At 54.0% G+C, this 24,749-nt stretch overlaps 1 protein-coding gene and 1 long non-coding RNA gene across 7 annotated transcripts in view; one reads left to right on the forward strand and one right to left on the reverse strand.

Moving 5' to 3' along the window:
* The first annotated feature begins 5,142 nt into the window (after positions 1-5,142).
* WDFY4 (WDFY family member 4) overlaps positions 5,143-24,749 on the forward strand; it is a 269,215-nt gene continuing 249,608 nt past the window's right edge. For 3 of the 6 annotated variants that reach the window (XM_089314167.1, XM_089314168.1, XM_051837550.3), the window contains exon 1: positions 5,541-5,911. In XM_089314167.1, the coding sequence (XP_089170293.1) occupies positions 5,860-5,911 (52 nt within the window). In that variant the 5' untranslated portion in view covers positions 5,541-5,859. Of the gene's footprint in view, positions 5,385-5,534; positions 5,912-24,749 lie in introns of those variants that run through there. The other 3 variants (XM_089314169.1, XM_051837552.3, XR_016221811.1) reach the window with 3 other exon arrangements.
* On the reverse strand, positions 12,476-15,012 carry LOC149122149 (uncharacterized). Its single transcript, XR_016221372.1, has 3 exons — positions 14,585-15,012; positions 14,122-14,298; positions 12,476-13,518 (listed from the first exon to the last, which is right to left on the reverse strand). It is a non-coding gene; the product is annotated as an uncharacterized LOC149122149 (long non-coding RNA).

Consider the following 24,749-nt stretch of genomic DNA (forward strand, 5'->3'; position numbering starts at 1 on the left):
GCAGGGCGCTGGTGAGCAGGGGACAGGGCCCCGACCTGTCAGTCTTGCACAGCCACCTGCTTTGTTCTCACGAGAATAAAATCCACTGGCAGCAACTGTGGCTGTCTTCATTTTTCAGACGGGATCTCTGAGCAGGTAAGTAACACGACCCAGGGTCTCCCCCTTCTCTCCTGTCGCCACCCACAGCGAGTTGTGGCTACTCTGCCAGCCTCATAGCTCCTGGAATGGCACCCTGGGGAGGAGGGTGGCAGGGTCTCCAGGGCCTGGAGCCATACCCGAGTGGAGGTACCCAGGCGTCATGGTGCTGTTGGCAAGGCAGCCACTGGGGTGTGACCCCGGCCCCATCTGCAGCGCCCCCACCTCTGCTCCCACGGAAGCTACGATCCGGGGCCAGGCTGTGCAGGGCAGAGGAGGCCTAGGACCAGGCAGAAGGGCTCCCCTTCCTTGGCACCCTCTTGTTTATCCTGCAGGATCCCGAGGGACATTGCTCCCCAGAGATTCCGCCAAGCCTGAACCAGACTGATCGTCCAGGAACGGAAGCTTGGCCACGCTGCCCTTTCTGCCCCTACCACGCTGCCTCCCCACACTGCTCCCGGGGGAGTTGCTAACCTCACTCGGCAGTACTCCTGTCCCCACCAACCCCGGCCTGAAAACATTACTGTTAGCCCACCACCTCCCGCCGTGCCATTATGGCCACTTGTCACTCGACACATCCCTCAGCCGTCAGCTGGGGACTGGCTGTAAAACAACCCCTTTTGGAACGAGAAGGTCTGGCCAGGGTCCCAGGACGGTAAGGGGCACTGAGGAAGCAGCCACTCCATGCCCCCAACCCGCTTTCATAGAGCAGCTGGAGCAGCCTGGGAGTAGCTGGGGTGTGCCTGGCCTCGGTGACGGCTCTGACTGGGGTGCTGACCTGCAGTGACCCATGGGGGCCTGTTCACTGTCCCTGGCTAGACCCCAGGGTGGTCCAGGTCTTCACTGATCCAAACGGAGCTGCAGGTGTACAGAGCGCTCCTCCTGCCAGGGTGGGGATAGCGGGGCCGGACTGCAGGCGCGAGAGCCCTGGAAGGAGCTGCTCGCGGCTACCCTGCCGTCAGTGCTGTGGGCAATTCTCTCTGCCTGGGTGTCCCTCCAAGATGCAGAACCCGCCATCCCAGAAGCCACTGCCCACAGGTGCCATGTGACTGCCCTCCTTCTCGGCCAGGCCCCTCAGCCTGCACGCCAGGTCCTTGGGTGCCACGCCCCTTCCTCATCCCCCTGGTACAGCTCCTCCAGGACTCCATGCCCCGAGCTGGAACGCTGGCCTCTTGTACCCTCCTTAGTGGGTTACCTCCACCGTCCTGTGCATCTGTTTGCTGGGGCCCCTGCAGTGCCGTCTCCTCGGGCTCCTCCTCATCTCTGTGTTGGGGAAGGAGGGTGGCCAGTTGACCTGGACGGTTTGATGGTCATTTCATTCTTCCACAACGAGGGGAATCCTCCTTGGGGAGGAGCGACCGGAACCTAAAACACACTGGACATGGCCTTGGGCACACAGCACCCCCTGGATTAGGAAGCATTTTCAGAAAGACCAGCATGCCAAGGCTTAGCCACCGTGGCTTTGCCACCCATGCTTCTGCTACCAGCTTGGTGCAAGACTCCATCATGGGTGGGCTGGGGGCAGCACCAAGGTAGTGGACGCCTCTCTGCTTGCTCTGTCTCCCACCCCTCGCCTCTGCAGCTGCTGCACCCTACAGCTCAGTTACGCCTGCTCCAGCTGGGACCACTCCTGCTCAGGTTCCCTTCTGGCTGGCCCCTTCTCGGGGTCTCCCTGGCATTCTGGATCCCCGGCCTCGAGCGAGGAACTGACTCCCGGTGGTGGCCCCTCTACTGTTCTCAGTGCTGGGTGTTTCTGGCTCCTGTTTGCTTTTTAGTTTAGTGTTTGCATGTCACTGTTGTTCTTTCATGAGTCAACAGTAGGCGCCATTGGCTTTTAATGTTTAAAACTTTTATTTATTTACTTTTATTTGAAAGGCGGGCGGGAGGGAGAGGTCTTCCATCCATTGGTTCACTCCCAAAATGGCCACAACAACCAGGGCTGTGTCAGGCTGAAACCAGGAGCCAGGAACTCCATCTGGGCTTCCCATATGGGTGGCAGGAACCCAGGCACTTGAGCCATCATTTGCTCCCTCCTAGGGTGTGCATTAGTGGGAAGCTGGATTGGAAGCGGGGCTGGGACTCGAACCCAGGCACTTGAGCTGATCCGTATATGTATGCTGTCTATACACCCATCCCAAGCAGCTGCTTCAACCACTGCACCACAACACTGGCTTTTGTTCAGGGGTGAGAAATGGATCTCATTTTCTTTTCCTCTGATTTTTGTCTCTACCTGGCTAGCCCAACACCACCTACTAACAGTCACTCTTTCCCCATTGATTTGAGATGTCCCCTTTGTGCTCGCTGAATTTGCATATGTCACGGAGGTTATTTCTGGATTTTCTATTCTCTGTCATTCTCGATGTGACACTGTTTCCATGACAGGCTGAGAGTATGCTTTAATGTCTAGTAAACCTAGACTTCCCTCCTTGTGCTCTTTGTTTCTTTTCTTTTTTTTAGTACTAAGCACGCTAACCAAGTTTAATGAAAAGAAGTACTGAAGAGAGTGCTTTCCTCTTTTTTTTTTTTTTTAAGATTTATTTATTTATTTGAAAGTCAGAGTTACACAGAGAGAAAGAGAGGCAGAGAGAGAGAGAGAGAGAGAGAGAGAGAGAGAGAGAGAGAGAATGGTCTTCCTTCCACTGGTTCACTCCCCAAATGGACACAATGGCCGGAGCTGTGCCGTTCCGAAACCAGGAGCCAGGAGCCAGGAGCTTCCTCTGAGTCTCCCACACGGGTGCAGGGACCCAAAGGCTTGAGCCATCTTCTACTGCTTTCCCAGGCCACAGCAGGGAGCTGGATCAGAAGTGGAGCAGCCGAACCAGCACCCATATGGGATGCCAGCTCTGCAGGCGGCGGCTTTACCCACTACGCCACAGCGCTGGCCCCAGTGTGCTGTTTTGTTTTGTTTTCTGTGCAATGTTTTCCACTGAAGCATGTTTAGGAAATTCATCCACATCGAGGAGAGTAACAGCAATTGTGTTCTCTTTACTGCTGGGTTGAATTCCGTTATATAAATATACCCGATTTGTTTATCCATTGTGCACTGGTGGGTACGCGAGTTGTTTCTGGTTTTAGCTATTATGAATAACACTTTCACAGTATCCGTGCATCACCTTTGTGTGTGTGTGTGTGCTGTGTTTCCATTTCTCCCGGGGAAGTACTGGGAGTGGAATCGCCGGGTCCCGTGGTCCCATTGTAAGGAACCATTCAAGTGTCTACAGAAGCCCCTGAATTCTATTCCATGTACTTTCTGGTTGTTCTAGTCCTGGCTGCTCCACTTCCAATCCAGCTCTCTGCTGTGGCCTGGGAAAGCAGTGGAAGATGGCCAAGACCTTGGGCCTCCGCACCCGCGTGGGAGACCTGGAAGAAGCTCCTGGCTCCTGGCTTTGGCCTGGCCAGGCTCTGGCTGTTGCAGCCACTTGGGGGGTGAACCAGCAGATGGAAAACTCTCTCTCTGTCTCTTCCTTGCTCTCCCTCTCTCTCTGTGTGTCTCTGTGTGTGTCTTTGTGTATGTGTGTGTCTGTAATTCTGCCTTTCAAATAAATAAAATGAATCTTTGAAAAATTAAATTAAATTTAAAAAATGAAAAAAATTAACGGCGCACACTATAGCACAGTGGGTCTTGGGAGTAGTATAACTATGGCTTCTGACTTGTTGCTTGAAAGCAAATTAGAGGCCGGCACCGCAGCTCACTAGTCTAATCCTCCACCTGCGGTGCCAGCACACCGGGTTCTAGTCCCGGTTGGGGCACCGGATTCTGTCCCGGTTGCTCCTCTTCCAGGCCAGCTCTCTGCTGTGGCCAGGGAGTGCAGTGGAGGATGGCCCAAGTGCTTGGGCCCTGCACCCCATGGGAGACCAGGAGGAAGCACCTGGCTCTTGGCTTCGGATTGGTGCAGCGCTGGCCGTGACGGCCATCTGGGGGTGAACCAACAGAAGGAAGACCTTTCTTTCTGTCTCTCTCACTGTCTAACTCTGCCTGTCAAAAAAAAAAAAAAAAAAAAAAAAAAAAAAAAAAAAAAAAGGCAAGCAAGCAAGCGAATTGGAGCCTGCTGTGTTTGGGCAAGGTAATATCTAGGCTGCTGTGTGCACTTCTTGGCTCTCTCAGGGTGATTCCCGGAGTCCTATTGTGCTGTGCCCTTCACCTCTTCTCTACCCACAGACAGTGCAACGAGAGATGAACACTCCAGTGGGGGTGGTGGAGCCCCTGATTCCTGCCGGGGAGTGAGTATGGTGCCAGCCCAGGCTTGCAGCCCAGATCTTAGGCCCGACAGAGCTCCTGTCTTTCCTACTGACAAGTTTGCAGCATTCGAGACCTGAGGTTTCCTTGCAAATGTCGTGTTCTTCTCAGCATTATTCCATCTCTTGATGATGTTGGCTGTCACTTAGGGTTACTCCTACGTGGTCAGCTGGTTCTGGGAGCTGCAAACAGACGATGAGCTAACTTGAGCATGAAGGACCAGACATTCGCGCCAGCCGCTGTCTGCTCACGTGGCAACACCTTGCTGTCAGAGAGGACAAGCAGACATTGTGTGTGAACGGCTGTGCTGGCTGGCCCTCCGCGGGTGATGCTGTGGACAGGTGATAGGAAACGACTTAACCTAACATAACCAAAGGAGTGAGAGCGTAGCTACCAAGTTCAGAGAACCGCATGCTATTATTTATATTGCCACCTGATGCGGAGGGCTCTTTGGCAACTCAAGTTAGTTTTGAGGCTGCAGGAGGAAGAAATTCAAGTGAGAGGCTCCGAGGCTGGCTGGGAGGGAGCTCAGGACCCTGTGCGTTGTCAAGGGACACAGTGTAGACGCACCTCTAGCTGGAGTCACCTATGTGTGACCCTCGCCGAAGGACAGCTGTGCGTGGAGGGTCACACACGGCAAGCTAGCAGCCGATGCAGAACTTGGATCTGTGCCACTGGGCAGTACTTTCCCTTTTGGTCCTTGGCCCCGCCCAGCACTCCCTGACCGCTCAGAGCGCAACCTCAAGGGACCTTCCCGTAGCTCCCGCCCGAGTCACCCAGCTGGGACCGGGACGGCCACGCTGGTGGCTGGGGGTGGGCAGAATCAAGCATCCGCGTACTCCCCACTTCTGCTTTCTCCAGGAAATGAGCAGGGCCCAGTGCGAGCGATTCACACGGAAACGGTGTTGGAGAACCGACGGGGCTGGGCCGGCTTCTCTTCCTGGAGCCTGGGCCTGGGATGGGGGCGTCCATGCCCTCTGACCTCTGCAGCCCCTGACTGCCACCTGGCCAGGTAGGTTTCCTGCTGGGCCGCCTAGGGGTGGGCGTGGAAGGGCCCGGCTGTCAGGGTAGGGCCTACCAGCTATGTACGTCCCCCCGGGGAGGCGGAGCAGGGGTCACACGTGATCAGCAGCGCCTGGCCTGTGCTTGTGGGTGGGGGGTGGGAGTGAGCGGAGGAGCCAGGAGCATGTGCAGGGTGGGTGGCCCATGCGCTGGGGGCCACGCCAGTACCATGCCTGTCCCTGTTGTTGTTGGCTGAGCCACACTGGGCTCCAGCACTGCTCCTCTGGCCACAGGGCAAGCCCTGTCTCCCAGTTCTGCTGAGGAGAGGGGCGCTGAGGCACCTGGGAGGGACTGACGTTGACCTACACCACTTGTCAAGGCGATGGCGAGAGGGCGCCGACTGTGAGACTCCTCCCCTACTCCCCTCCCCCAGCAAGCCCCCGTGCAGGCCTCTGAGAGTGCAGAGCTGCAGGGGCCAACCCCAGATGACCACGGGGAGAGCAGGGTCGGTCCCAGCTCTGCCGTCACCCGGCTGGGGTAAGTAGGTGTCCCCTATAGGTCTCATTTCCCTCACCGGAATCACCACGTCAGAACTTCCAGACGTCAAGGTTGAGTAACTGCTCCTCTCCTCTGCCCCGGATGGAACCTTCTAGAACAGGGAACCAACCCTTTGTCCCACTTTGTCTGAAGCACTGACTATAACAAAGGGTTTATACTTTGTTGTATACTTCTCCCCGGGAGCGTTCTGATTTTCACAGGATTCTCTGGCAGGTCACGGGTCTTCCTTATTCAGCAAATATTTATGGGGAGGTCACTCCCGGCCAGGCGCTGGGCAAGGAGGGAGGCCTGGGCGCTGTGGGTTTCCGAGGGGGTTCTGAGGAGGGTGCCTGGTGGGACCAGGGTGGCCGCCTGGGGTGACTGGCGGGCTGGGAGGTTGAGGAGGGGTCGGGGGAGGGCGGGCCTTCCTGTCTGTGCATCCTGGGGAGGAGGAGGGCTGTGTGTCCATGGACCGGGGGAGGTTTTCAATGCTGAGCAGACCAGACAGGAGAGAACACTTAGTGTGAAAAGTAGAAGCAGTGAGAACAGCGTAAACCCCGCGCCGTCACACCTTACTTTTGCCTTTTAAGATCTTCGACGTCCTCTGCCTTCAGAAGCAGCTCCTGCCATGGACGTGGGGTTTGTGGCTCCCTGACATTTCTTTTCTACTTTTACCGTGTGTATTGAAATGGCCAAACATGGCTGTTTCATTTTGCAGGCTTGTGAATGAGGAATTAAATATTCCTTTAAGACATACTCAGCGGATTGAAAGCAATGTTTATGAAATTTTTTCCTGTGGTTGCAGGTGTCTCTGCTATTGAATGATATTCTATAGTCTGTGTTCAGTATATCTTTCTGAGATTTGAAATGTTCCTGGTTTTTTTCCTATCATCAACACTGTTGCTAGAACTATTTTTTTAAAGACTTATGTATTTATTTTGAAAGAGTTACAGAGAGAGAGAGGAAAGAGAGATCTTCCATCTGTTGGTTCATTCCCCAGATGGCCATAATGGGCCAACCTGAAGCCAGGATCCTGGAGTCTCTCATGTGGGTGGCAGGCACTCAAACACTCGGGCTGTCTTCTGCTGCTTTTCCCAGGCCGTTAGCAAAGAATTGGATCCAAAGTGGAGCTCCCGGGACTTGAACCAGTGTCCATGTGGGATGGCAGCATGGCAGGCAGCAGCTTTACCTGCTATGCCACAGCATCTGCCCCAGAACTCGGCCTGTACAATAGTTCCCTCTCATCAACACTTTCGAGTTCTGTGGTCAGCTGCACCCCCTAAATATTACATGCAAGGTTCCAGAAATAAGTGATTCATATTTTTAAAAATGACTTTTACTACGGATGTAGTGCTATAATTGTTGGTTTTTTTTTTTTTAAGATTTATTTACTTATTTGAGAGTCAGAGTTACAGAGGGAGAGACAGAGAGAGAGAGGTCTTCCATCTGATGGTTCACTCTCCAATGGCTGGAGCTGAGCTGATCTGAAGCCAGGGGCCAGGAGCTTCTTCTGGGTCTCCCACACAGCTGCAGGGACCCAAGGACTTGAGCCATCTTCTACTGCTTTCCCAGGCCACAGCAGAGAGCTGGATTGGAAGTGGAGCAGCCGGGACATGAACCGGCACCCAAAGGAGATGCCGATGCCGCAGGCAGAGCCCTGTTGCTTGTTTTTAACGTGATACTTTTTACTGCTTCTAGTTTATAAACTGAGGTTCATCACAAGTACTTCAGTACTGTGCGTGGCTTCAGGCCTCCTCTGGGGGTCTTGAAACGTAACCCCGCGAAGCCAGGGGGGCTACTGTACATAGATGCTATGTGGCTGGGGTGGGGGGACTCCTCTAGAGAATAGATCCTAGAAACAGAGGAGGCGGAGGGTAAGGAATATGTATCTTCAGTCTTAGCAGGTGATACCAACTGCTTTCCAAAATGAGTGTCTCACATGGCCCTCCCATCTGCCTTGCAACAAAGTTTCTCTTCCTCTGCCTCTGCACGGGCAGCTGATGCTGTCAGATGTTTCGTCTTTGCCAGCCTCATGGAAAAGAAAAGCATCCACCCGTATTTTAAAGCTGTAGTTCCCAAATTTCAGCTTGGGCGTGTTTGACGTTTACCTGGATCCCTTTTTCTGTTTCAGTCTTTTGCCCACTTCTCTGTAGGGTTTTCTGTCTTTTCTACTATCGATCTGCTGCATTTCTTTTTTTTTTTTTTAAGATTTCATTTTTATTTATTTGAAAGACAGTTATAGAGAGAAGTAGAGCCAGAGAGAGAGAGAGAGGTCTTCCATCCTCTGGTTTACTCCCCAAATGATCACAAGGGCCAGAGCTGCGCCGATCCAAAGCCAGGAGCCAGGAGCTTCTTCCAGGTCTCCCATGCAGGTGCAGGGGCCCAAGGACTTGGGCCATCCTCCACTGCTTTCCCAGGCCAAAGCAGAGAGCTGGATCAGAAGTGGAGCAGCCAGGACTCGAACTGCCATCCTTAGAGGATGCTGGCACTGCAGGTGGCAGCTCTACCTGCTAAGCCATAGCGCCGGCCCCGATCTGCCGCATTTTGATACAGGTTCTGGTGTCACTCTTTTGTCATCGATGTAGGGACGTGTGTCGCAAACAGTTTCCTCTTTTTTTTTTTTTTCTGTCTCCTTGTGTTCTTTGTGGTTTTGATGAATTTCAGACAATTTTAATTTATCCATTGATTCCTTTATGATATGCCCTTGTTTGTGTTATCTAAGACATTCTCCGTCGCTATAAGGTCATATGTTATTCTGTCATCGATTTTACATTTTTAAAATTTTGCTCTTTCCATTTAAGATCTTGGTCTACCTGGAGATTGTTCTGTATGGGATGCAGCAGGAGATAAGAGCTTTCTATATGGATGGCTAAGACTCAGCCTCGTTATTCAAGAGTGTGCATTCTTTAGCCACTGAGCTGCAACAGCCTTGTTGTAAATCAGGTTGTGCACAGGCGGGTCTGTTTCTGAGGTCTCTATTGTGTCAGTTTGTCTATTTTTGCTGATACCATACAATGTTATTACTTCCGGTTTTGCAGTAAAGATTGCTATCTAGAAAGATGCTCCTTATTTTTTTCTTCTTTCATTATGGCTTGGCTATTTTTTAGTATTTTATCCCTTCATATACATCAGCACGTCATGTTCAACAGAATAACTGTTCATATATTTTTTAAAAGATTTATTTATTTACTTGAAAGTCAGAGTTACAGAGAGAAGGAGAGGCAGAGAAAGAGAGAGAGAGAGAGAGAGAGAGAGAGAGAGAGAAAGAGAGAGAGAAAGGTCTTCCATCCACTGGTTCATTCCCCAATTGGCTGCAACGGCTGGAGCTGTGCCGATCTGAAGCCAGGAGCCAGGAGCTTCCTACGAGTCTCCCACACAGGTTCAGGGGCCCAAGGACTTGGGCCATCTTCTACTGCTTTCTCAGGCCACAGCAGAGAGCTGGATCGGAAGTGGAGCAGCTGGGACTAGAACCGGCACCCATGTGGGATGCTGGCACTGCAGGCAGCGGCTTTACCCGCTACACCACAGCGCCAGCCCCCTATTTGATTAGAGAGAAGAGAAATATTCAGCACATCAGAATGCCTGTTTGAGGCCTGGCTGCTCTACTTCCAGCTCCCTGCTAATGCATCTGGAAGGCAGTAGATGATGGCCCAAATACATGGGCCCCTGCCACCCACGTGGGAGACCCAGATGGAATTCCTGACTCCTGACTTCCACCTAGCCCAGTCCTATGTGTTGTGGCCATTTGAGGAGTGAACCAGTGCAGTGGATGGAAGATCTCTCTCTCTCTTACTCTGCTTTTCAAATAAATAAATGTTTAAAAAATGGTAGTGGTCGTAAAGATGAGAGGGGAGAAGAGTGCTCAGCCCACAGATATTTTCCTGAGGGTGGGAGTTGACGGTGATTTAGGTGCAGGAGAAATTGCAGATGACTCCAGATGCTGGGAAGAATGGAATCGTCATTTACTGAGCCCGAGTCAAACCTATAGACGCAGGGTTGAAAGGCCATGGTGAGTCAGGAGTATGGGTTTGCACCTGTAATGGTGGCCATGCCTATCAGATACTAAGCAGAGAGACAAAGTCTTGGAACCCTTCCAGCTCCACGACTGTGACCTGCACGGTAGAAAATCAAGGCTGTTTGGCCCACAGAGGCAGAGGAGGGAGATGCTAGGAAGGGGGAGTTTTTCAGAGCTCACACATTGGAGAGCAGCCACGTTTTACTCACAGCCAGCGCCTTGCACTTGCTGTCTCCCTAGACATGCAGCACACGGGGCCTCTGCAGATGGAGTGATGCCTCCAGGCAGCATTCCCAAACCCTGGCCTTGGCCCATGGTCTTCTCACAAGCAGCTGCATGCATTAAAAGCTCCAGGCTCAAACATCTAGACCCATGCTATCCAATACAGGAGCCACTAGCCACGCTCAAAACGTGGCCAGTGTGAAGCAAAATCTACTGTAAGGGAAAAACACACCAGATCTCCAAGATACTGCAATGGAGCACAAAAAAGGTGGAACAGGTCTCAAGGATATCTAACAATTGAGTTCATATTGAAATCAAAATACTGTGGCCTCAGTCGGCTCTTGGTATCTGAGAGGACGCCTTGAGGATACCAGATACCGGGGCTGCTCCAGCTCCTTATGTACAACGGTGAATTATCTGCATAGATCCTGTGCACATCCTCCTGAATTCTGCCATCAGCTCTAGGTCACCCACCACGTTGCCTACAGTAAATGCTCTGTCAATGTCTTAGGGACTGTTGACAAGGAGAACAGTGTGCACCTGTTCAGGGCAGACACAAATTTTGCCCCAGATACTTTTAACTTGCAGTCGGTTGAATCTGTGGATCGGGAGCCTGTGGCTGTGGTAGCAGGACTGAGGTTACATAGGACAGAAGTTAGAAATTGATTTCCCCTACTTTTTACTTTTGTAACGTGGCTTCCAGAAAATTGAACACCACGCCTGCACTCTGAACCTGTGGCTGCCTTTACTTGGCAGCACCCACAGAGAAATGATGTTCCGTGGCCAGAGGCTTTCACGGGGGAACGAGGTTAGAGAAGCATGGGAAGTTAAGGAAGTGAAAAGCTGCCAGCCTCACAGAGCTTCAAGGAGAAAGAAAATGTGGAGGGGCTGTCGCTCCCCATCTTCGTGGAGGAACGACACTAAACCCTGCCTAGGCTTCATATCCGAGTCACGGCACCATTATGTCGCTCCCCCTCTTCGCGGAGGAACGACACAGGACCCTGCGCTGTTCTTTCGTCTGCTCGGCCCTCCCCGGGTTTGCTGCTGGTTCTTCCCGGGTTGGCTACCGTCCCTTCCACCTCCGTGGAAGGGCGGTTCCCCCTGCCACTTTCCCCACTTCCGCGGGGGAGCGGCACACCACCGGCTGGCTCTCTCGGGGGCTGCACAGGTCTTCCTTCAGATAGATGTTCCTGGTGCATGTTGTCTCTCTCCTCCTTTATAGTCCTCTTCCGCCAATCCCAACTCTGCTACCCACACGCCGAGTACGCTGCTCTCCTCCAATCAGGAGCAGGTCCTGCTGTTTATTGGTTGAACTGGAGGCAGCTGTGTAGAAGCTGTTTCCTCCCTTCTCAGCGCCATATTGTGGGAAAGCAGATGCACAGAATAAGTCTTAATTCCACTAACTTAGTCTAGTCCGAGTTGCTCCCCACAAGGGGCGAAGAAAGCTTTGGAACTGTGATCAACCAGGCTCTCAGCAGGGTATAACGCAATCACATTTTACCCTCGTGTTGCAATCAATTTCATGATTCCCATTTTACAGATGAGAAAATGGAGGCTCAGAGAGATAAGGTTCTCTGCCCTCAGACACCAGGTGACTGAGCTTTTTTTAATTTTTTTTGACAGGCAGAGTTATAGACAGTGAGAGGGAGAGACAGAAAGAAAGGTCCTCCTTCCATTGGTTCACTCCCCAAATGGCTGCTACAGCCGGCACTGTGCTGATCCGAGGCCAGAAGCCAGGTGCCTCCTCCCAGTCTCCCATGTGGGTGCAGGGGCCCAAGCACCCGGGCCATCCTCCACTGCCCTCCCAGGCCACAGCAGAGAGCTGGACTGGAAGAGGAGCAGCCGGGACTAGAACCCAGCCCCATTATGGGATGCTGGCGCCCCAGGTGGGGGATTAACCAAATAAGCCACGGTGCCAGACCTAACCTTATTTTTTTTAAAGATTTATTTATTTATTTGAAAGAGTTATACATAGAGAGAAGGAGAGGGAGAAAGAGAGGTCTTCCATCCACTGGTTCACTCCCTAGAGGGCTGCACAGCCAAAGCTGGGCCAATCCAAAGCCAGGAGCCAGGAGCTTCTTCCAGATCTCCCATGCAGGTGCAGTGGCCCAAGGACTTGGGCCATCTTCCATTGCTTTCCCAGGCCACAGCAGAGAGCTGGATTGGAAGTGGAGCAGCTGGGACTAAAACCAGTGCCCGTATAGGATGCTGGCACTGCAGGTGGCGGTGTTACCGGCTATGCCACAGCGCCGACCCCATACTAAGCTTTTTTTTTTTTAATTTTCAGATTTATTTGTTTATTTTAAAGGCAGCATTAGAGAAAGAGAGAGAGAGAGAGAGAGGTCTTCCATCTGCTGTTTTATTCCTCAAATGGCCACAATGGCTGGGGCGGGGCCAGGCTGAAGCCTGGAGCCTGGAATTCCATCCGGGTCTCCCACATTGGTGGCAGAGGCTCAAGTGCTTGAGCCATCATGCGCTGCTTTCCCAGGTGCCTGAGCAGGGAGCCGGATGGGAAGTTGGAGCAGCGGGAACTCAAGCCAGAGCTTGTATGGGATGCCGGCATTGCAGACTTCGACTTGACCCACTGTGCCACCACACGGGGGCCCTCCACTGGGCTGTAAAAGCAGGTGCACCCTAAATTAGCATAGCCACCAAAGGGTTGCAGAAACAACACTCAGGGAGTGGCTCCGTCGACAGCCATAGGCAGAAGTGTGCAAACTGCCCTTTAGCCAAATAACAAATGTCTCTTTTGAGAATTCCCCTTCCGGGAAGATTGCACAGGAAACCAAGTCGCTGTGGCGGGAGGTCCTTTCTCCAGCTCCCCGGTAACAGCAGAGCTACTAGAGAACAAGGGAGTCAGTTACAGGAGCTGGACCAATAGGAGCCTTTGCAGCCATTACATCTGACAATTTAACAACACAGCTCAGCATAGGGCATGTTTATGGTGATCTGCAATCGATGCAATTCTGTACTTATCCATTGCAAGTAAAATATGATTGCAAAAATAAGATGCAGAAATGAAAGAGAGAAATGCTTGTTGAACTCTTTGTCTTCAATATAATAAGGACGTTGCCCAGAGAGTACAATTATGTGCCAGTTCAGAAATAAAATCAACAAGTTAAAAACTTGTCTCAGGAAATCTTTATACACACATAGAATTGAGGGATAGGTAGCCAAAGGTGAATAAAGACACAGGCCCAGGAAGAAACTGCTGGAGTTCTGGCCGAAACGCGTGGGGAGTTACCGATGTTGAGCGTGGATCCAGCGGGGGAGGGAGAGAGTGGCCCCCAGGTGCTGAAAGCGGCAGGGGGGTCGCGCGTGTCACAGGGGCAGGATCCCACGCCACTGCAGAAGTTTGTCCCTGGAGTCCCTGCTTGAAGAAGGCATGTCCCTTAGGAGAGGGAAGAGGGCAGAGATCGCGAGGGCGCAGCACCCGGGGATAGGAAGGCGCTAGCCCCAGGGCTTGGGCCCTGAGGCAAGCGCAGGTGCAGGCACCTGGCGCATGCGCAGCTGCAAACTCTGCGGGGATTGGAGACCGCGGAGGATGAGAAAAGGGCGGGGAGAATCAGGGCGGGCGAATGTCCTGCGTGGAACAGGGTGAGGCAGAGGGGACAGCGCGTGGCTCCTGTTCCTCCGCTTCAGTCTGTTGCACCTGCTCGGGCTAGGGGAGATTGGTTCCACCTTGGCGCCCCCCTCCCCCAACACACACACGCATTTGCCCCCACAGTCATCCCAGGAGATACTTCTTTCCTCGGGCATTTTGGAGATGCCAGAGGAGTCTCATTCTACAGGCACTTAGTGTGCTGTGCCTCCTGCCCCCAATTTTAATGGCATTTGGTAATTGATATGAACTTGGCATTGAGGATGTACAGGGGCAAGAAAGGGAAAGTGCATTGGCGCTGCATGAGAGTGAGGAGCGCTGTGGATAGTCTAGGCAGCAGCTGCTGGGGACGAGGAAGCGGCCAGGACTCACCCAGTGCAGACTTTATTCTGCCTGACTCACAGCCACGTTCTGGCACGAGTGGTTTTCACTGCCAGGCTTCCCTTCGGAGGATGGAAGCTTGCTGCCCGCTCCTGCCTTGCTGTAAGCTGAGACCGTGGAGAGGGCGGTCCCCTGCCGGGTGCGGCTGCGTTCTGATCACAGGAGAGCCTAGGCGTGGTGCAAGTGGGCACCGGAGAGGGTCAGGGTGATGTCTGTGTCCAGGGCACAGCCCTGAGCTGTGACTGTGGGGTGGGAGGAGGGGAGGCGCGGGTGGAGGCGGAGGGTCAGGGTAGGGCTGGACGTTTCAGTGAGAAAATGAGGCAAGGGATGGGGTTGCGTCTGTATCGCCGAGGGAGAGTCACTGGGAGCCATGGAGGACATTAGCACAAGGGAGTGTGTGGGGAGCAACTGGGAGCAACTCGGACTAGACTAAGTTACTGGAATTAAGACTTACTTTATGCATCTGCTCTCCCACAATATGGCGCTGGGAGAGGAGGAAACAGCTTCTACACAGCTGCCTCCAGTTCAACCAATAAACAGCAGGACCTGCTCCTGATTGGAGGAGAGCAGCGTACTCGGCGTGTGGGTAGCAGAGTTGGGACTGGTGGAGAGGACTATAAAGGAGGAGAGAGACAACATGCACCAGGAACATCTAAGAGGAACATCTATCTGAAGGAACACCTGTGCAGCCCCCGAGAGAGCCAGCCGGCGGTGTGCCGCTCCCCCGCGGAAGTGGGGAAAGTGGCAGGGGGAACCGCCCTTCCACGGAGGTGGAAGGGACGGTAGCCAACCTGGGAAGAACCAGCAGCAAACCCGGGGAGGGCCGAGCAGACGAAAGAACAGCACAGGGTCCTGTGTCGTTCCTCCACGAAGACGGGGAGCGACAGGAGTGGGATGGGATGGGAGGGAGGGCCAGGTGGAGGCAGGGAAGCTGGGAGGGGCAGTGGAGGAAGGCGCCTGCCCAGAGAGACCCCCTAAGACAGCAGGCACGGAGACCCTGTGCCATCCACTCCTGTCGCATTCTGTGACACGCTGTGGTTCCCTTTGGTGGCATCTTCCCCCTCTCTGGGGCAGATAGAAGGGTTAGGTCTGCCCTCGAAAAATTCCAGTACACCGGCTCTGTGGGAGACTTGTTCTGGCTAAACAAATACTTGGCCCTCAGAGGAGAGGGTCTCTGAAACAGGGAGAGCTCCCCTGGCAGACACTTCGGGCATGCCTGCTCCCAACACCGCATGTTACAGGTGGGGAGACTGAGTCACCGAGCGTCCTTGACACTCAGTTGCCAAAGCGCCGTTCCTTCCTCGTCATTGAGGAAGAAGTCATCACAGGGCACAAGCATCCCTTTTTCTCATTCATCTGAAATCAGAGTTTTGGGGTCTGGATCTGCGTGGCACAGGTGGACGAGTTGCTGGAGAAGACTGGTGACTCCTTTTGGGGGTGTGGTCAATGGGTTGTGCCCTGGTCTTGCTGTGCTTTTTTTTTTTTTTGACAGGCAGAGTGGACAGTGAGAGAGAGAGACAGAGAGAAAGGTCTTCCTTTGCCATTGGTTCACCCTCCAATGGCCGCTGCGGCCGGCGCGCTGCAGCTGGAGCACCGCGCTGATCCGAAGGCAAGAGCCAGGTGCTTCTCCTGGTCTCCCATGGGGTGCAGGGCCCAAGCACTTGGGCCATCCTCCACTGCACTCCTTGGCCACAGCAGAGAGCTGGCCTGGAAGAGGGGCAACCGGGACAGACTCCGGCGCCCCGACCGGGACTAGAACCTGGTATGCCGGCACCGCAAGGCGGAGGATTAACCTATTGAGCCGCGGCGCTGGCCCCTGCTGTGCTTTTGATGAGCTGTGAGAATGTAGACAGGCTGATGCCTCACAGGCCTGGGAAGGCAAACTCCCAGACCCGGTGGCTTCACAGTCTCAGCCGCGACTTGGTGCCCGTGCTGTGCTGTCCGTGTTATCTTTGCAATGTCATCGGCTAAACAGGGCAGTGGGCGAACAAGGCAAGCCGTGCTGGATAGCTGACAGGTGTGGCAATCTTAACAGGTGGCCACAGGGGCAGGGAGGGTGCTGCGGGTTCCTCTGCGGTGTCATTGCTCTGGGGGATGGGAGGGTGAGGAGCGTGGAGCACCCGTGTTCCTGCTTTCAATCCCCACCCCCTCCTGGTGGCAGGAGCTCTCATCCGGGGCCATTTCAGGCCCTCCTGTGTGGCCCTGCACTTCTCCTGAGTGTGTCCACGTCCCCTCTTGCTCTCTCTGCATTGAGGCCTCTGCTGCCATCTCTCCCTTGTCCCCAGGAAACCAGCGCCTTCCCTCTGCCCCCTCAGCTGGAGTCCTGCTCCCAGATGGCACCCCCCAGCCTGCCTCCCCCTCCTCCCCATCTCAGCAGGCCGTGAGCACCAGGAGGCGGCGGCTGGGCCCCGAGAGCTGCTGTATTTCGGCAGTGTCACCCTCGGCTGAGAGCCTCCTGGTGACACCCAGGACTGCTGCACGGGACAGAGACCACGCCCACCTGCCTGGCATTCGGCACCCTCTCACCATGCACACCTTGCCTGCTCAGCTCTGGCTTCTCCTCGACACCCTGACCATGTCCCCACTACTGGCAGCCTGGAGGACCCAGCCACTTGCTTCAAGTGCTTGTCCAGATCCCTCGGTGCCTCCTGTGGGCACCGTTTGATGAAAGGACCCAGCCAGGACCCGAGCGCCTCTTCCCCTGGCAAACCACTGTGTGAATCCAATGGGAGTGGTGGAGGGGGCGCTGTGTCTCCTGTGTTTGACCTGGGGTCTGGCGGTTATTAGCTGCTGGATTTCAGACAAGGTGCTTGTTTTCTCTGAATCCATTTCTCTGAGCCTCACTTTGCCCATCTGTATAATGAAAATAATATGTGCCCACTTTACATATTTCTTTTTAAAAGATTTTTAAAAGCTTTATTTATTTATCTGAAGGCAGAGTTAGAGGGAGAGGTGATTTTCCATACCCTGGTTCACTCCCTAAATGGATGCAACCACCAAGGCTGAGCCAGTCCAAAGCCAGGAGCTTCTTCCAGATCTCCCATGTGGGTGCAGGGGCCCAAGCACTTGCACCCTCTTCTACTGCTTTCCCTGGTGCATTAGCAGGGAGCTGGATCAGAAGCAGAGCGGCCGGGACTTGAACCAGCGCCTGTATAGGATGCTGGCACTGCAGGCAGCAGCTTTACCCATTACGCCACAGTGCTGACTCCTACAGATTTTCTATATTGGATCACATTAATGTCTCTTGTTAGTAGCTTCTCATTCATCTACAACCATTCCTAAGGTGTATTTCCTTAAGTTTCGGGAGAAAGCAATCGCCCATTGGTTCCGCTGTTGGAGAGACGCGCAGTTAAGGAGGCGGGGCTCCTTGGTGACACTCAACTGTAGCTAAGCTGTGAGCGTCCGGCCAGGGGAACTGCTCCCTGGCTGTTCTGGGCAATGTGGAAGTCAGACACATACTGAAATACAAAACCAGCCCCTTCCGCAGCTCGCCAGGAGTTCCTGTATTCCGTTGTTGCTGCAAACCCTGCAGAGGTGTGTGCTGGCCGGGAGCATGGCGCAGCCTGGGATCAGAAAAGGGAAGTCTTGGGGGCCGCGGCAGGTTTCACTGAGCGGCCTGCTTCCTGCCCACTGGAATCTTGGTCTGCAGGGAAATTCTTGCACTTCTGCAAACAGCCGGAGCCGCTGCGTCTCCTCTTGAGTCAGGCTGAGCAAGATGTAGGTCTCCAGGGTGCTGGTCCTTAACTGCAGGCCTACCCAGCCCTTGGCTTATGCCAAAGGTGGGGACCCTAGCCTCCCAGGGGGACTTTCCTGGCAGGGGAGGTGTGCGAGGCAGCCTGGGAGGGACTTCCCAGGGGACAATGGTGCATTGGAGGGGGGGTTTCGGAGGCAGCCACGCCTGGGCTTCCGTGAGTTACAAACTCTCGCTCCAGGCCTAGGTTCCTCATATAAAACGGCTTCCATCCTGCGCACGCCTTATGGAGTCCTTGTGTGCACCATATGTAGCCCGCAGTGAGGCTCGGCTCCAGCACCCTGTAAGCCACTTTCTTCTCTCACACAGCACGTGTCCCATGTGATGGGTCTGGGTCGGGGCCGAGGGGCCACCAGGGCTTGCAGCACAGCGGGCGAGGTGGACAGCACAGGACACTACTACCCAGGTCCCTGTCCCAGGTGTCCCCCTGGAGATGGTCCTGAGATGTGGTCCCTGGGCCATGCTGTTTCCACACCACTGGGGAACTTGCTCTGTTGTTGTTGTTTTAATTCCAAAGGCAGGCACATCTGCACAGAGCTTCCGTTAGCTGGTTCACTCCCCAGCTGCTTGCAACAACTAGGGCTGGGCTAGTAACTGAAGCCAGAAGCTAGGGACACCAGTCAGGTGTTCTAGCTGGGTGGCAGGAGCCCTATGACTTAAGCCATCACTGCTGCCTCTCAGAATACGAAATTCGCTGAAAGCTGGATTCAGGGAGTGGAGCCCAGGGCATCAACCCCAGGCACGCTGATGGGGCCCATGACATCCTCAACAGTGTCTGAACTGCTGGGCCATATACCTGCCTTGGAAGACTGGGTTTTCACAGTGTCGCCTGGCTCAGCGCCGGAGCACTGCCTTCAGGGACAGCGGCTCCCAGGGGACGATTTTAGGAGGAGCTCTCAACTGTTTGCCTCCAGATCCCACCCCCAGGCTGGCCGTGCAGCCCAGCAGGCAGGCATGTCAAAGCAAAGTCCCCTGTCAGCTCCTTCCTCGGGCGTGTCCACAGGGAAGCCTCGGGGCTGTTCCTGCAGGCCTGGGACACGGTGTGAGCACACCCCGACGCTGCTGGAACTCGCCGTGACTCGCCTCTGTGGAGAAGGGGGAGTCATGCTCATCCCCGAGCCAAGGGCTGCTGGGAGAAGGAGAACAGTGTGGTGTGTGGAGCCCGCTCGGCACAGGGCCCTGTGCGTGGCCAGTGTTCAGGAGATGCCGCTGTTGTTGTAGTCATACTGCATGAACCTCATCTCCTTCTCTTAGTGTTTAGTTAGCTATGTATGAATAAATAGTGGTAAAGTGAGGATAAATACACATAACAAAAATGCACATTTTAACTATTTCTTTTCTTTTTTTTTTTGATAGGCAGAGTGGACAGTGAGAGAGAGAGACAGAGAGAGAAAGGTTTTCCTTTGCCATTGGTTCACCCTCCAATGGCCGCCACGGCCGGCACGCTGCGGCCAGCGCACCGCGCTGATCCGATGGCAGGAGCCAGGAGCCAGGTGCTTTTCCTGGTCTCCCATGGGGTGCAGGGCCCAAGCACCTGGGCCATCCTCCACTGCACTCCCGGGCCACAGCAGAGAGCTGGCCTGGAAGAGGGGCAACCGGGACAGAATCCGGCGCCCCGACCAGGACTAGAACCCGGTGTGCCGGCGCCGCAAGGTGGAGGATTAGCCTAGTGAGCCGCGGCGCCGGCTCTTAACTATTTCTAAACGCATGGTTCAGTGGCATAAAGTGATTCAACTTGGTGTGCAAGCGTTGCCAGTGCTCATCTCCAGGAGCTTTTCTCCTTCCCAAACTGGGCCCATTAAACAAGAACTCCCCCTGTTTCCTTCCCCGCATGCTTGGGGAATAGCACTCTATTTTCTATGCCTCATATGAGTGGAATCAAGTGGTATTTGTCATTGGCTGGTTTTCTTTCACTTACCAGAATGTCTTCCTTTTTTTTTTTTTATTTTTTGACAGGCAGAGTGGACAGTGAGAGAGAGAGAGACAGAGAGAAAGGTCTTCCTTTTGCTGTTGGTTCACCCTCCAATGGCCGGCGCACAGCGCTGATCCGATGGCAGGAGCCAGGTACTTCTCCTGGTCTCCCATGGGGTGCAGGGCCCAAGGACTTGGGCCATCCTCCACTGCATTCCCTGGCCACAGCAGAGAGCTGGCCTGGAAGAGGAGCGACCAGGACAGAATCCGGCACCCTGACCGGGACTAGAACCCGGTGTGCCGGCGCCATAAGGTAGAGGATTAGCCTAGTGAGCCGTGGCGCCGGCCCAGAATGTCTTCCACACTCATCCATCTTGTAGCATGTGTCAGAATTCTATTCCTTTTTTTTTCTTTTTTTGAAAGATTTATTTCATTTACTTGAAAGGCAGAGTTATGTGTGTGAGAGAGAGAGATAGAGAGAGAGAGAGAGAGAGAGAGGTCTTCCATATGCTGGTTCACTCCCCAGATGGCTGCAACAACCAAGACTAGGCCAGGCTGAGGACAGCAGTCTTGTCGCTCCCCCTCTCGCGGAGGAACAACACTAAACCCTGCGCTGTTCTTTTGTCTGCTCGGCCCTCCCCGGGTTTGCTGCTGGTCCTTCCCGGGTTGGCTGCCGATCCTTCCACCTCCGTGGAAGGGTGGCTCCCCCTGCCACATTCCCCACTTCCGCGGGGGAGCGGCACACCGCTGGCCGGCTCTCTCGGGGGCTGCTCAGATGTTATCCGGATGTTCCCGGTGCATGTTGTCTCTCTCCTCTATAGTCCTCTTCCACCAATCCCAACTCTGCTACCCACACGCCGAGTACGCTGCTCTCCTCCAATCAGGAGCAGGTCCTGCAGTTTATTGGTTGAACTGGAGGCAGCCGCGCAGAAGCTGTTTCCTCCTCTCCCAGCGCCATATTGTGGGAGAGCAGATGCATAAAGTAAGTCTTAATTCCAGTAACTTAGTCTAGTCCGAGTTGCTCCCCACACAGTCTGGAACTTATTTGAGTCTTGCCCACGTGGGTGCAGGGACCCAAGCACGTGGGGCATCTTCTGCTGCTTTCCCAGGTGCATCAGCAGGGAGCTGGATCAGAAGCAGAGCAACTGGGGCTGGAACCAGTGCTCATATGGGATGCCGGCCTTGCAGGTGGCGGCTTAAACTGTTACGCCACAGAGCCAGCCCCAGAATGTCATTCCTTTTTAAGGCCAAAAACTATTTCCTCTTATATGCTTGTAAGTATATGTGGAGGCTTCAAAAAACATTCATTAAAAATCAGAATTAACAGAGGTATGGGTAATGGGTAAAGGTCCTGCCTGCAGTGCTGGCATCCCATATGGGTGCCAATTCCAGTCCTGGCTTCTCCACTTCTCATCCAGCTCCCTGCTAATGGCCTGGGAAGGCAGTAGAAGATGGCCCAAGTCCTTGGGCCCCTGCACCCATGTGGGAGACCTGAAGAAGCTCCTGGCTCCTGGCTTTGGCTTGGCTCAACCCCAGCTCTTGCGACCATTTGTGGAGTCAACCTGTCAATGGAAAACCTTTCTCTCTCTCTGTCTCTCCCTCTCTCTCTGTAACTCTGACTTTCAAATAAGTAAATAAATCTTAAAAAAAAAAAGAGGTGTAGATTTTCCATGAGCTTCGTGAAGCCCCTCCTCATGTCCCTAGTGTGTGCATGTGTGTGTGCGGGTGTGTGTACGTGTGTGTGTGTCACATTTTGTTTAATATCCACTCACTCCTTGTGGTCACTTGGATGGCTTCCACTTTCTACCAGGAACACTGCTGCTACAAGCGTGCACGCACCAATATCTGTCTCTGCTCTCAACTCCTTTTGGGATCCTTATATTTTATATAACCGACTCACCTTCGTCTATTACTACAGCCCATTGGACAAAAACGTCAATCATCAATAAATATATAGTCTTTTAAACTGGATTCAAAGGTGCGTGAGAACTTAAAGGAGCAGTCTCCCCACTTGATGAACATGGAGACCGACTCTGACCTGAGTGTGGCTTGTGTTGACAGATCTTCCTTCCTTCATCCCCTCTCGCTCCCTCCCTTCCTTCTTTTTCTTTCTTTGCAACTCAGAGAGACAGACACAGTTCCCACCCCCTGAATGACTTCCCAAATGCCCACCAAAAGCCATGGACTGGGCTAAGGGCCAGTGGTAGGAGCCAGGAACACAATCTGTGTCTCCCATGTAGACGACAGGAACCCAACCCCTTGAGCCATCAGCTGCTGCCTCTCAGAGTGTGACTTAGCAGAGAGCTGGAATCGGATGGAAACGGAGTTGGGACTTGAACCCAGCTGCTTGGATCTGGGATGCAGGTGTCCAGGCGGCTTCTTAATGCATATGCCAAAGCCAAACATAACCTTTGAAGTCCACTTTTGTTTCCCTTGCATTTGGTTATTCGCCGAGGACACTCTCATAGGCGTGCCCTTCCGTCACTATTTGCATGGGAAAGCTGCTGACCTGTTGTCTTAGCTCGGGGCTGAGCTGTGAACGGAGCACCCCTGTCTGCTCTGCCCCCACTTCAGCCGAGCTGTAACTTCTAAGTTCTCCTCGCTCCTGCGAAGCGGTGGTGAAGCAGGAAGTGAGGCTCAGCCGCGCCCTGCAGAGGGGACTTTTGGGAAACAATAAGTAGATTTCTTTGTCTCCCTCCCGGGGAGCTCCAGGTGGAGGCCAGGGTCCGCTGAGGTCTGGCTCGGCTCCTGCAGAGGGAGGGACTGTCTTTTGTCTGAAAAAGAAGGTGCAGCAGTTACAGCCATGCCTGAGTGGCTTTGCTCGTGCACTCTGCGTGGTCGGGACCCAATGTAGACGGCAAATGGCAGACGGGTCAGCCTTAACACCGGGCCCCTACAGTCCCTGAGCGGGAGGGGTCGCAGACTTCAACAAGAAAGGCAGGTAGGATTTTAATCTTCACTCATCAAAGCAACCCTTGGTTCCCAGGTCCTTTAGGCTTCCCCGTCAGTGCACCTGCTGGGCCCAGGGCTCTGATGTCCTGGCAGGTGCATAGGACGCCGCTTTTGATGATTCCAATCTCTGCAGGTTGGGTCAGGGAGCTGGCACTTGGAGAGCTGGACTGCTTCTGGGCTCCCAGCCCCCAGCCCTGGTGCTGCTGAGGTCCTGGACACTCTGTCCCTCTCGGGCCACTGCAGATGGGTCACCTGGTTCCTGTACATGGTGCTGTGCCCCTCGCCACGCAACCCACACACTCACAGTCCCCGCGGGGCCTCTGCCACCTTTGGCGACTCACTGCCCTGCTCCTCTGCTGTCCTCCATGCATAAAGAATGGGGTGGGACTGACGTCACCAGGCTCTCGTGGGAGGAGAAACCCAGAGAGGGGAAACAGCTCCATTTAGACACCACAGCGGCCAAGCTGGGCCTGGCCCCCTGCCTCTGACTCCCACTCTGGCTGCCTAAGGGGGCTGGTGTCTGCTGGGGGAAGCAGGGGCGCTAGCATGGGGCATGGGGAAGAGGTGACATGAAGGAGCCATGATGACACTGGGCTGGAATGTCACCCTCCTGAGCCTGACCCCAACAGGGAAGTTCCAAGGCAGGCCGAGGCCTCCGGAGAGCCTCTGCACTTCCTGTCTGTAGTGTTCCAAGCCACTCTCTGCCCCTGGTGCTAAGCAAGCCCTGGTTTGAGATTTGTGCCAGGCAGCAAAGCCTGGGCTGGGCTGTTCACAGGTCTATGGAGTCTGTTCTTTCTCTCTCTCTTTCTCTCTCTCTCTTTCTCTCTCTTTCTTTTTACTTATTTATTTGAAAGGAAGAGATACAGAGAGAAATGGAGAGGGGAGAGAGAGAGGGAGGGAAAGAGATATCTCCCATCTGCTAGTTCACTCTTCAAATGCCTGCAGCAGTTGGAGCTGGATGGATCCAAAGCCAGGAGCCAGGAGCTTCTCCCAGGTCTCCCATGCAGGTGCAGGGGCCTAAGCATTTGGGCCATCCTCCACTGCTTTCCTGGTCGCATTAGCAGAGAGCTGCATCAGAGGTGGAGCAGCCAGGTCTTGAACCAGTGCCCATATGGGATGCTGGCACTGCAGGTGGAGGCTTAACTTTCTATGCCACAGCCCCAGAGCCTTCTGCTCCCACTACTGGCTGGCCAGAGGACCCTGGGCGAGTCACGTCTCTGCTCGGGTCTCAGTGCCATCTGGGGTCCAAAGCTGATAGCTTTGAAATTACCTGGTGGGAGGAGGATTAAATAGAAATGCCCACACCAGGAAGACACTGGTAAGTGCCTGGGCATTGGTTCCTCATTGGTTCTAAGCCCATGACACTCAGGTGTGAGCTGTGGGGCTTGCAACTCTGCCCTTGGAGCCAGCGCGCTGCCTGGGTTAGTCAAAAGCACAGAGCCGGCCAGCGCCGCGGCTCAATAGGCTAATCCTCCGCCTTGCGGCGCCGGCACACGGGGTTCTAGTCCTGGTTGGGGTGCCGGATTCTGTCCTGGTCGCTCCTCTTCCAGGCCAGCTCTCTGCTGTGGCCCAGGAGTGCAGTGGAGGATGGCCCCAGTGCTTGGGCCCTGCACCCGCATGGGAGAACAGGAGAAGCACCTGGCTCCTGGCTTCAGATCAGCACAGTGCGCCACCTGCAGCAGCCATTAGGGGGTGAACCAATGGAAAAGGAAGACCTTTCTCTTTGTCTCTCTCTCTCACTGTCCACTCTGCCTATCAAAACAAACAAACCACAGAGCCAAGGCCTGCAGAGTGCATTTGTGTTTTTTTTTTTCCCAAAGAGTAACATATCTTAGTGGGACAGTGTTTTTTCCTTTTTTTTTTTTTTTAAGATTGATTTATTTGTTTGAAAGAGTTACACAGAGAGAGAAGGAGAGGTAGAGAGAGAGGTCTTCTATCCTCTGATTCACTTCCCAATTGGCCCTAATGGCTGGAGTTGTGCTGATCTGAAGCCAAGAGCCAGGAG

Source organism: Oryctolagus cuniculus, chromosome 15 (assembly GCF_051225735.1).
Source record: "Oryctolagus cuniculus isolate XC-2025 breed Fujian yellow rabbit chromosome 15, ASM5122573v1, whole genome shotgun sequence".
NCBI lineage: Eukaryota > Metazoa > Chordata > Mammalia > Lagomorpha > Leporidae > Oryctolagus > Oryctolagus cuniculus.